Source organism: Chelmon rostratus, chromosome 23, assembly GCF_017976325.1.
Source record: "Chelmon rostratus isolate fCheRos1 chromosome 23, fCheRos1.pri, whole genome shotgun sequence".
In the NCBI taxonomy this organism is placed as follows: domain Eukaryota; kingdom Metazoa; phylum Chordata; class Actinopteri; order Chaetodontiformes; family Chaetodontidae; genus Chelmon; species Chelmon rostratus.
The window spans coordinates 338,836-352,005 of record NC_055680.1 but is presented as its reverse complement, the minus strand read 5'-3'; the positions used below and the strand labels follow the sequence as shown (position 1 = coordinate 352,005).

Below are 13,170 nucleotides of genomic sequence, written 5' to 3'. Positions count from 1 at the left end.
CTCCAGCTCTATGCCAGAACCTTGGTCAAAGGTACTGACAAGAAATTGAACCTAATATAAACAGCCTGCAGTGGAAATCTACACAGGCAGTGTGACAACATCCAAACTCCACACAGAAAGGCCCTGTCCCAGGCAGGGATCGAACCCACAACCCTCTTGCTAATACAAAAAGAAAAAAAAAAAAAAAAAAAAGCATAGTTGAGCCATGGGCTCACCAGCATCTCCCACTCTGGCCAACCTAAGTATGTAGATGGCACATGGGTCAAAATCCAAGTCCAAGAAGTGCACAACTTGGACAACACCAAGATCACACAAGAGGATGTCAGGAACACCAGCAAGGCCTTTTTGGACTGCACCATGCACCACTGAAGAAGACAGGAGTCTCCACATTCTCCACATACACTCTTTGACTCACACCAGCCACTGGAGCATCAGTTAGGAGTTATCAGAATCCTGCAACACTGAGCTAATAGTGTACCAACAAATGCAGGGCCAAGAGAAAAAGCACAAACAGGAACATACTTTAAACTTGTGGGAACCCTGAACTGGACCTTTGTGAAAACAGCCACAAGATCCAGGAAGAACGTCAACACTAACTGTTGGTGAAGAACAGAAGAACAAATGCAACAATATCATCATTAAATACATTACATCTGGAACATCTGAGCAACTCAAGAGGATTTTAAACATTATTTTCCAAAACCAGCAACACTCTAAAACTGAAACTGTCGAAAGACTGCATACCCAGACACAAGAAAAGCAATCTAATGTATGCAGTCCAATGAAGTGAAGAATGCAAAGACCTGCATACTGAGGAAACTAAACAACCATTAAACAAATGCATGGAGGGCCAACTCCTCAGACCAAGACTCAGCAGTTTACCCACACATGAAAGAGATATGTATTTGAGGACAACAACTTCCATATTTTGGACCAGCCAAGTCCAGTTGCATGTGATTCAGCCCTCCTCGGATTACTATGACCTGGATGACTCTGATTTCATTGACTGGAAAGTATCCTCACATTTACATGCACGAGCCAAGCAACACCTGGACCAAAGAAAATCCAACACTGCGTTTTATGAATACAGTAAGTGGGATATTTATAAAAAAACCTGTCAAACCAAAGGTCGGGTGGTGAACTACATCGGCAGTTCTGTTAATAAAAGCTGAGGGTGGTGGTGGGAGAAATGGAAAGGCAGAGAACTGAAAACTACTGCTGTCTTTACATCACCTCTGCCAACTTTGACAAGCAAGTGGGAAAAGAAAATTTTACAGTGACCAAAAAATGGAGCGAGCACAGCACTGTGATGGATAGAAAAAAAAGGAGGAACCCACTTTCATGTTGGCTTGCTCTGTGTGTGTGATGTGACGCACACAAATACAACATGTGTACACAAGCATAAAGTAAGAGTGTGTGAGGGGACGCAGGGAGCTGAAAAACTTCATTCCATCTAAAGCCACAGAATTTGACAGAAAGACAAAGAAAAGCGGAGTGTGAGTACTGGTAGACTGTTTTTGAAAGGGGAAAGCCAGGGGAGCGTAGCGGTGGAGGAAGAGGGAGACGGCAAAGGTTTGGAAGAGATTCCACACAAGGTTGTCATGGAGATGAAAACGGGACATGAGAGCCTCACAATTTCCAACTACAATGTGCATTTCCTGAAGAAAATGTGTGTTATAGCTGGAGGCTGTTAGTTTATGCTGCTTCAAGCCGCTGCTATAAGAGCATTTTTCATATTACATTCACATCTTTTAGCACCACCTACAGGTGGTTGTATCAGATGGTACAGGCTTGTTCAGCATCCACACCCCTTTGACTTTGCTGAATTTGGTTGCCATGGAATATTAAATTGAAGAGACACAGCAATAAGTAGTATGTTGGTTTTTGACTCATGGCCAAAATAATTATAGAAATGTCATGTTTTAACATACTGTAGAGACTGAATTGGCTGAATGGACAATATTTCCAAATTTGGTTACATTCCAATTTAGCTTTGAAGAGTTATGGCCCATTAAGTACATCACTTTTAAAATGTTAATAACTAATTACACACGAATGGTAAGTGACACGCAAAACAGACTCATTAGTTTTGTTCAGGGTCATCTAACAGTTAAGGTTAGATGAAACATGTCCAAAAGAAGCAAAACATGCATTTCCCAAACAATCCAACATGGCGGAAGACTTTTGAGGCCACAATGGGCTGATATCTGTCAATTCAGCATCATTCTGGATTGACATTAGAATAAAGTTTCTATGACAAACAGAACAGAAGCAGATTGATGCCAAAAACCAGTGAAATAATAATAGGGACTAAATAGTGAAGATAACAATACTGTGAGAGCTGTATCAGCCTTACACTATAGTCACAAATAAATGAAGTGCAAAAAAATGAAGAACTACCAGGAAAAAAGGATACCAGCAGGGAACCTCAGGGGAACGTTACTAAAATTCTTCATGGTCATTAGAACACTTTGGGAATGTTACCTTGACCAAAAACATTTGCACAACATTTTTAGAACACTGTGGGAGGGTTACCTAAAAAGCTACCAGCAGTGAATCAGAATCAGCAGAGTTATCAAAATGACCTCCAAAAAACTTTGCTTAATGAGGTCATGAGAACATTTTAGGAATGTTTTGTTGAACAAAAACATTTACATAACATTCTAATAAACCGGAGGAAAATTCACAGGTGAATAAATGAAGTATTTTCTTTACTCTTTTTGGAAGTCAACAGCAACAATACAGAAAGTCCACTGATAAAGATACAATGAATTACATTGGGTAATTAAGTCATCTTAAAAATGACTGATTTCAGAGAGCAAGTTGTCAGGATGTTCTGCAATGATAAATAATATACTTGTGCAAAGTTTTTTTTTTTTTTACTAATAAAACTGAAAACTAATTTCGGAATATACACTGTATGAAAAAATTCAGCATTGTTTCCGAATTATGAAGCCCTGTATTCCAAAGCAGATGCTATGCAGATATGTTGGAAATGATTCATCTGTAAAATGTGTCGACTAGTGATGACCAAAAATATACTTATGTTAAGCATATGAATGTGATAATCAAGGCAAAAAATAACGACACAATATTTAAATGTAGATTTAGGAAACAGCTTCTTCATTGTTAATTAAATTCTGTATATAATTTAGTTCTAAGTCAGATGTTCTCAAACTTATTACACAAAGGTCTATATCTGATTTTTATTCAAGGTCAGAGGTCCAGAATGATGAAAACAAAATAATATTTAATCAGTGTATTAAAGTCACATCTCATGTGACTGGGCCATCACAAAACCAAGGCAGACAAACCTCACCTAGTTAGTCCAGTCATAATCTTATGACTAAATTTACACTAGTTATAGAAATTGTGTTAAAGAGAAAAGGAGATGTATTCTGTGTAATGTTAATGTGCCCACTCTGCAGCAATAACACGCAAAAATCTCCAGCTGTCAAAGTCACTGTGATGATGAAGTCAATGACAGGGAAATCGGCAATCATTTTTGTTGAATAATTTTCCAGCATACATTTTTCTGAGAAATTTAACTTTCTCAGAAAAATGTATGTTATTCTTATGACTCTCCAGCAGTGTGAACAGACACCTAAAAACATGGAGATTCTGTAATGAGACCTCTGCCAAGGAGGCAGACAGTGCTCAGTACAAAAGCCACAGTTCAACTACCAATGAATGAGTCCTTATCTAAACTAAAAACCCCTCTTCTGGGTGAATTGGCAAATGAAACCCAAGTGACGCCTATTGCGTCCTCTTCAGGGTCCCAGGAAGCAAACAATTAATTCAGTTTGAGACTCAGTACAACATCTGGCCAATGAAAATAAGCCCAAGTGAAGTCTCTTATATCCAATAGACAGATATAATAGACTCTGTGATTCTCTGTGACTATTATGAAATTTGAATTTTCTGGCTCTTTGCCAGGGGTTGGCAAGCTGATTAACCATTGCTCTCAGGATGAACTGGACCTCTTCAACTGGTGAGTAACTTTAGTTGTGTGCATTTATTCTGCAGCCAGATGGAAATGTGGTGGCTGGAAGTGGCCCGAGGGCCGCCAGTTGTCGATATGGGCTGGGTCTGGAATGATTTGCTGTTTGGTCCAGCTGTGGACCAAGGTGTGTACTCTGAGAAACCCTGGTCTAAGTGAAACTGCTGGAGAGGCCTGTTTGGACACACTAACAAAAATCTTCGCCATTATCCAGCAGCTCTAAAGTAATTCTCTGTGTTATTGCAGCTGAATCAATACCCATGATGGGGACATGTCTTCAGCACAGTCATCTGAAAAGATGGCCAGGCTTCTCAAACGCTTGGCACAACAAGCATTTCTTTTGTGGTAAGCTGGACAAATAAAAATGTTGTGCTTTTTAATTGCATTAGACTTGTTTACTATGTCAGTGGTGGAGGAATATTTTTGGGAAAAATACAGTTGCATTGTATTTGCATAACACTGGAGTAAATAAAAGTTTTGATACTGATATTTGATATTGATGTTGCCTTTTTGCATGTTGTGAAATCATTAGTGTATGAAGTAATATATTTTTAGATTTTGTTTTACTTTTGAAATATTTTATTAAAGTGGCCTATATATATTATTATTATATTGCGTTAGTTTATATTGGTTTAAGGTTTAGAGAATTAAGTCCTTGTGTGAGAGAGAGAGCGTGTGAGACGGAGAGAGAGAGAGGGGGATGGTTGTGTATGTGTGCGGGCGCGAGCGCGTGTGTGCGTGAGAGAGAGAGAGAGAGAGAGAGAGAGAGAGAGGGGGGGGGGGGGGTGATTTGTACACGCTCTGTTCGTGTACTTTAATAAAAACCCCAAATCAGTATCTGATCAGTATAGTTGAAAATAATTGATAACGGGTACTTGTACACTTGTCTCTCTGGAATACGTCCCTTCTCTCCACCTCCGTTGTCAACAAGTGTCTCGCGCACAGTCGGAGCCTTTTCACTTGCAAATGCACGAGCACAGACTGAGGCTTCTCTCCCATTGGTCCACACCCGACTGACTACACGAGAACAGGCGAATTTTTGGAGTTAACAGGCAGATGAGTCCAGTGTGTGAGCTGGAAGTCTGACAACAGGTGGTTTCCGTCGAGAACATTTTCACAGCCCTGCGTGAGGAGAGGCAGCTGCCGAGTTTTTAATGTCTTCAGTGTATGTCAGCATCAAAGTAATGACTGACACAGGCAGATTTATAGTTTGAGAAAGGTAGAAAAAGCTTGTCGTGTGCTGCGGTCTGTATTGTCTCCCGTGTGTGCCGTGAGTAATTACTTAATTTGGATCACCCGGCGCTCCCGGTTAAACCTGCAGGGAAACCTGGCCAAAAGTCGCCAGGTGGACGGCGACAAAAGGCTGCCGTGTGCTCCAGTGTTTCAACTTTTCTGTAACTCATCTTCACTTTACTACACCTGTCCAACATGTACAGCATGATGGAACACGAGCTGAAACCGACCGGCCAGCCCCCCTCTCATCAGACATCCCAAGGAATGTCACCGGTGACCGGCAACATGACCGGGAACATGGTCAGTAATGGCAACTCTCACCCGAGCTCCAAAACGGCCTGTGCGCCCGGAGGCGATCCCATGGATAAAGTCAAGCGACCCATGAACGCTTTTATGGTCTGGTCCAGGGGACAGAGGCGTAAAATGGCTCAAGAAAACCCCAAAATGCACAACTCCGAGATCAGTAAGCGGCTGGGAGCTGAGTGGAAACTTCTGACCGACGCTGAGAAGCGGCCCTTCATCGACGAAGCCAAGCGGCTGCGGGCCGTCCACATGAAGGAGTATCCAGATTACAAGTACAAACCACGCCGCAAGACAAAGCCCCTGCTTAAAAAGGACACTCAGGTTGGGAAGTACCCGCTGTCCGCTGGGAACCTGCTGGCGGCGGCAGCGCAAGGCCAAGGTGGTAGTCCGAGGATGGAGAGCTATGGCTGGGGTCCCACCGGGGGGTACGCCGGCATGCAGGGCGAGGCGCTCAGCTACACCCAGCAGCTCCATCGGTATGATCTGTCAGCTCTCCAGTACCCACCTACCATGACGGCAGCACAGACGTACATGAACGGAGCTAGCTCGTACAGGTGAGCTGTGTCTGTTTGGGAACCACCACCTTAACTTTTACGGACAGGTGTGTTAGATTGTATCCAAAGCCGGTAACGGCCCCCAGCTGTACGATTAAGGGTTTTAGTTTGCTGAATAACATCCACGGATTTAAAATCCATTTTTAATCATGCCACTTTCTGAATGAAAGCACAAACGAAAAGGTGCGGCCTGCTATAACAGCCTAATTTACGGTCAAGTAAAACTGACATTTCATAGTTTATGCGACCTCCTCCATCTAGTAAAGCCTAGCCATCCAAAAACTGCCCCGTTCCAGTCAAAATGAACTTTGAGTCATTTGGGATTTTGATCTATTTTTTAACTCTTAAGTGCTTCATTGGCTGAGTCATTTTTCTGTTGCCTCCAAAAGAAAGAAAGAAACTGATAACTGATCACAAGATGTACGTGTTAAATAAAATGAGCCCCCCAACAGAAAGCCATCATGCAGGTGGCCACCATTCTCTGTAGGCTATAGTCACCTCTTCACCTGCATCAGACACAATCTGGCATTACTTCTTATTTACTCAGAGTTCAACGAAATCAACCAACTTTCAAGATGCTGAACAAAAGGCCAGCAGTTTATCATGTGATCTGATGATGGCTTTCCAAAAAAAAAAAAAAAAAAAATGGATAAAATAGTATGAGCTTTAGAATGACGGTGTGGCAGTGGGGGAGAGAATGATGCCTCTTCACAGAAGTACTTCTTCAAAAAACTGGGAGAGGGAGCACAAAAAACAGTTAATTCAGACCAAGGTGTTAAACTAATGTATTTTTATATTATTAGTGGGTACATGTAAATCCACCTGCAGACCTAGCTGGTTAAAACCAGTTCAGAACAAGGCCATAATTTAACTTGTATTTACCTCTTTCATGCACGATCACAGAATTGTTTTTCAGTTTCTGAAAAAAGTTTGTGACTCGCTGGTCTTAAAATACACCTAAACTACTGAAATTCTTCTGCAGAGTCCACCTTAGGTAAAACTGACTTATAAGAGAACTTAAAAATGAGACTTTAATCAGGTAGAAATGCTGATGATGTACATTCAGTCCCATTGAGTCAATGGAACACTATATGATGAAACAACAGGCTTTAGTCTGTTGTCTACTTGTTATGCATGTGACACTCTGCTCTGAGCTGGGTCCTGCTTGGAATGTTGATCAGTATGACTTGATGGCAGGCAGGACTGCTCTGTGTGTGGTCCTCTACCCACAATCCCCTATTCCTGTTAAACTATTGTCCCCCATTCCACTCTGGTGTCTTTGCCTCCTAACATAGGTCCCATGTCCCCAAAAGTACAAAGACTTTGATTTGTTCAGGTGTGAGGATGGATGATGTTGAAATTTATCCTAGTATCTGATCATTTGATCAATTTTATCTGATGACTCAACTGCACTGTTAACATTTTAACATCTTGGTTTTTAAAAGTGTTTTACTCTTGCAGGGGAATCATTTAAAGATTTCCTAAAAGCTGCTTTAATATTATGAGTTACTTGTCAGTTTTAGATGTTTTAAACTTCAGGTCACCTTGGAGGCCAAACTTGTACATGCCCAAAATATTATAAATAAAAATATTTTCAATAAGTTTAAAGTAAGAACAAGACTGCTCAGGACCACTTGTCAGCTGATACTTAGAAATCTTTATGGATTGTGAGTTTCATGTAATTTGGCAAATGAAATAAAATAAAATACAACAATGATCTAAAGAAAATAGCAAATAAAATGTCAATTTAATGCAAATCTAGACGTGACTGGCTTCATCTGAGGGCTCATGATGTAAAAGTTGCACAGAGCACAGAGCAGACACAGCTTGAATGTGGGCTGTTGTCTGCTGGCAGGTGTCTCTACAGTAACCCTTCAGAACACGTCTCAAAGACTTCTGGGTGCGCTCCACCCTCTCTCCTCAGTCATTTGGCAATCGTGAAATCCTATTCTTCCACTGTGCCTAGTGTTGGCTACATGAAGGGTGCATTACGCTCCACGAGGGTGCACCTGAAATGTTCTTAGGCTTCTAAGGCATGCCTCAAAAAGTATTATATCTCCATGCGTTTTTGAGTGTCCTGACTGGTCAGTATTGTAGTGGTAGTAGAGCAGCTCACATACCCTGTTCCCCACAACAGAAGTGTTTTTGTTAAACTATGAAAATGACAGGTTGCCTAACAGGTCCATTAATTTAATAAATATATTTGTTGGACCTGGAGGTTAAATATTTCAAATGAGAAATATTTCCTTCCCATTGAGACCCAGGCTTATTAAAGTGTTTTCCGTTACCAAATTAAACCTGATGATGTAGTGCCAAATTACCAATGATGTGACAGTAAAGAGTAAATGTTGGCCTCACTATACCTAAGATACCTTCAGATCTATGTAATTCTCTTGTGACAAACTGTTTCTTTGTGCTCTGATTGGTGAAAAGCGGAGATGTTTGAAAGCCCACAGAGTTAGTAGGCAGGATTATAAACAACATGCAGTTCCTCAATAGTATAAATTTCCTGTGGTTTGAACAAAGGTGCACACCAACTCATTGACTCATTGCCTTTTGGAATGAAGCCATCAGATTAATTAGAAAGATAGCTAATTCCATTAGTGGAAGACGTATCCAAACCCTTTACCTCTACAGTATTTATGCCATAAACAGCATGTATGAGTCAGTGTGTTAGTCTATTGTTTTGGTAAATGCCTTTAGAGTCAGTGTTTTGGGTTTTTTCCTGAAGTCAAGTATGAGTGAAACTGAATGACCTTCATTCTCAGTTCATTAGTTTTAATGCTGCTGATTTGGGTCAGTGGTTGTCTTCTTCAGAATCTAAATATTTGATCCACATTATCCAGTTTTTCTACTTGGGTAAGAGGACATTCTGAATATTGGGCATTCAAAGTTGGACTTACATTTTGAAGTTAGTTTGGATTTTTTCCCATAGGAAACCTCTTGGGTTGTCGTCTGTAGCTCTTTACAGCATGAAACACTGCTGGAGAAATGGTGAAGTTGGCTCTCTCTGTCACATTTGCATTAGCATCTAACAGAGTCATTACACTTGGTCTTTCTCATCCCATGTTTGTCTTTTTTCCGTAATTTAAATATATAGAGCCATGTGAATGAGAGACGGTTTTCTTAATCTGGGAAAAACACTGTTAACACAGCTATGTTTCTGTTTTTTTCTTTCTGTGTGTACTCGTTCAAGCACAGGATAAAAGGAAAAATCATTAGTGCCGCAGTGCATCTTTCTTTCAAACAAATCCAAAGTTGTCTTCAAAAATATGGGAGAGAAGTCTGATTACTGATTTCTCCCTTTTAACCAGATGTATTCATTTAAATTTAAAGTCTCAGATGGTGTCTAACTCGTATTGTCTTTTCCTTTCCACAGTCCTATGTCATATAGCAGCAGTCCCCAGCAGCCTAGCCCTGTCACCATGTCCATGGTGAAAGCAGAACCAGTGTCCCACTCGCCTCCAACAGGAACGCCAAACCACCACCGGGGGCCTTTGCAGGGTGACCTCAGGGACATGATCAGCATGTACATTCCGGGACCGGGAGGGGATGCCGGCGACCCCACGACAGCACAGAGGGGCTACACCAGTGTTCAGCAGCACTACCTCACCGGAACAGTCCCACTCACACACATCTAGGACTGAAGCAGGAATCATGGAGGCGGAAGGTGAGCTGAGTGGGAGGACTGGAAATGCTCACGACGCACAGCTGTTGGGACAGGAGGTGGAGTCATTTGTGGGGGACTTAAGACTGGCAAAGCATAAAGACACAAGATGCGAGAGAAAACACTTTTTTTCCCTCCTGCATTCAGTAGTCTCACAGTTCCAGATGTGCCTGCAATTACAAAGAGAAGTGACGGCTACATTTTTATATAATTGAAAAGCTGTTTTTCTACCTCTTGGTGCCTCATCAGTTCATATATTAAATACCACACACCCACCACCAAATGTACAGAGCTGACACTCTTCCCTGCTCACCACCCTCCAGTAGACTTCTTTTCATGAAGAATGTGAAGACAGGGGGAATGTTTGTTTATTGTGTACATATTAGGAAATGTTACTTTTGTTTTCTTATATTTTAGAAGTTATCCATAGTAAGTCAAAAGACTCCTTAATACGACCCTAAACACTTGTGACACTGGCACTCGTGACAGTTCCACCATACTCAGTCATTGCTGGGGAACTGGTCCAGTTAATGGGTTTAGCCTTCTACTGTTTGACCATGGAACCAGTCTATGCCGTTTACAACCATAGCAGAGATAAATGACCTGGCAACCTGGTTGATAGATTGCAAACTTTCAGCTGGTGACAGACAAATCACCTGAGCTGATGCGCTTTAGTTGTTGGTTACTGTCCTGATGTGTGAGTGGAGCTGGAAAACAGCTGGGTGCCAGCAGGGAAAACGGGAAGAAAATGCAAAACTTGAATGACAGAGCTATTTTTAAAATGAACTCTTTGTGCCTTGGCTTTGGTACTGTTGTATTTTTTATATTTTATTTTGAACTGATGAAATCCTGTTGGATGACATGGAAAACACCTGTTGGACAATCAGCACTGCATCCACAGGAAGACAACAGAATACACACTGGCTTCTGTGATCTGTGGTCGCTTTGAATGTTGAACCAGCCTGGTTCCTCAGACACACCAGATCACTGGAATTTAGAATCTGAGCAGAACAGTAACACCATTTTTGCTGCCTGTATGAGTTTTATTTGCTATAACTAGTTTTAGATTTGACCTTTTTACGGAAATGTTCGGATGGGTTGTTCTGGCAGCATCTGAGTTGCTTTGTGTAGTAATTGTCACTTTGCTCAAGGCTAAGAGTTATATTGTTTTTAGGCTTTTCATCAAGTGAATGGAATTTAAAATGAAATTCTACATTTCAATTGAGTTTTTATTCCAAACAGCAGATAGACAAGTTATGTCTTCCACCAAGTAAACTGGATTGACAAAAAATGGCTTCCAGGCATGCTTTTTAATTGACTGTCAATTGTTTTTACCACCAGTAAAGAGAATGTATCAGTGTCAGTGTTATTATATCTCCAAACCTTCCATCTTATTTCTAAACTTTTTCAGATAACTTTACTTGTGGATAATTACATCATTCTACAAAATAATAAATGTGTGTTTTTAATCCTGGTTGTCTCAAACAGTACTGTCATTTGTCTATTTTTCTGTCTAGCCTGTTGTCTGGTAATAGTGCTGCTATGGACCTAAAGGAAACTTGCATTTTCAACCTACAGAACTGTGAATATTGAATGTGGTAGATTATTCAAACAGTTCTTAACTTTGAAGCATTCCACTACTAACTGAACTGTACTGGAAACAGATGTCTGACTTATTTTTGAAAAGGGGACGCAGTTCTATTAAAGTAACGCATGAATGTTTACATCTCTACTGAAGTTTTTGAACACTTAACTTTTAGACGGACTTATATCTCTATTTTTAGAATGAATTCTTTGGTATATAGATGCTGCCATATACTAGAGCTACTGTATGTAGCATGCATGTAAATAATGTATACCTGTGTAGACTCTTATCGTAAGAGTCTTGATTCCCTTTTGATTAAAAGCAATCTTTGTTATGGTATTCATGACAATATTAATAAAAAGTACAATTCCCTTTTTCATTTATTGATAAATGTTGTCTGTGTGCTTTTAGTTTTAAAAGCAATATATTAGTGTCTGCTTTATTAGTTACACTTGGGATACTTAAATCAGAAAAGAGCTGCGGTGATGACAACAATGGTATACACTTCCAGTTGCCTTCTGAGCTCACAGGAGAAGTGGAGCGTCTCTGCGAGCGATATTGTGGATTTTACAACCAGAAAACTGATTTTCGTGTAAGAAAGTAACAGATTATTTTTGGCCTAGCATACACAAGCTAAATCAGTTAGCTATATGACAGCTGCTTAGGGTGAGGACAGTTGTAATACTTCATTAAAAATAAAACATCCATCCCCTTATGATGACTGAGAATGCTTTTTTTAAAAAACACTTTGATGATCATCTTTTTCAAGTTTTTGAATGTAGTAAATGCAGGTTTGTTGTTTACTGTGATGATTTCAATATTTGTGATAAAGTTTTCTAATTGATTTCCATTTCATATGGAAATGAATGCAACAATCTTCTGGAAAGTAGGGAAAATACACAAACTCTACTCCATGATTTAAAGAAGTCAGCACTTGTGTAAAATATCAGCTATGTGTTTTAAAGGTGATAAAACAAAACACTAGTAGTCGTCTAAAGCAGTAAGGAAGACCGGGGATAGTAGTGACACTTTGTAAGTGAGCATTGGGAACTCAGTGGTTGTTTGTGCTACGTCTGTCAAACTTTGAGAAGTTGTACCCATACTTGTCTACTACAAATAAAACTCACTTGGACGTCTACTACACAGTCACAGATTATGTGAGTTGATGTCAGATACAAAGAGTTCCATTGAGCAGTCACCAAGGCTCCATCTGTCTTGTCAAATTGTACAGATATTATGAAGCCTCACAGAAGCTAAGAGAAGAGGGTTCACGTGAGCAACCCCCTGCAGAAGTCAGAGTTCTCAGTGAACTCTTGACTGAGTATTTGAAGGAAGCAACTGATGTGTACTATTGATTAACCCCCCGCAGGATAAGAATGAGATAAGCCTAAATATAAAACGGGCACTATGTTGAAAAATATTTCATTTCACAATTATTGTCTCCATTATGACGAAGTAGGGACAATTGAGTAACAGCTTTTCTGCAATGGTTGTTGCTTATCACTGATTGCCATCATTCACGGGGATATTATGTTTACTGCTCTGACTGGTTTTCAGGCTTCATGAAATGTCACTCAAATCTGGCCATCAGAAGTGCATGGCAAACGAGTTTGTCTTGGGCCACAAGCTTCAATCATCTAAGAGATTCTTAAAGAAGCTTGGACACGTGATTGAGAAGCACAGCCTTGATGGGAATGGCACTTGGGATGTGGATGAAACAGGAATCTTACCACCCAGACTCCTGACCATGCAACTGCATGCCACAGTGTTCAGCAAGTTGATCAGGAGAGGGGGGGTTTCCTGGTGTCAGTAGCTGTGAATGCATTCA

General features: G+C 40.5%; 1 protein-coding gene across 1 annotated transcript; it reads left to right on the top strand.

Annotated features, from left to right (window-relative positions):
- Positions 1 to 5,428: 5,428 nt before the first annotated feature.
- sox19b (SRY-box transcription factor 19b) lies at positions 5,429 to 9,731 on the top strand. The gene is made up of 2 exons (XM_041964927.1): positions 5,429 to 6,090; positions 9,470 to 9,731. The coding sequence occupies exons 1-2, from the start codon at positions 5,429 to 5,431 to the stop codon at positions 9,729 to 9,731; spliced, it is 924 nt and encodes a 307-aa protein (XP_041820861.1).
- Positions 9,732 to 13,170: the final 3,439 nt, after the last annotated feature.

Excerpts from the sequence above, each read along its gene's own strand:
- sox19b (XM_041964927.1), top strand. The coding sequence starts at position 5,429 with ATGTACAGCATGATGGAACACGAGCTGAAACCGACCGGCCAGCCCCCC. Across the intron at positions 6,091-9,469 it reads AACGGAGCTAGCTCGTACAG|TCCTATGTCATATAGCAGCA; the intron begins GTGAGCTGTGTC and ends TCCTTTCCACAG.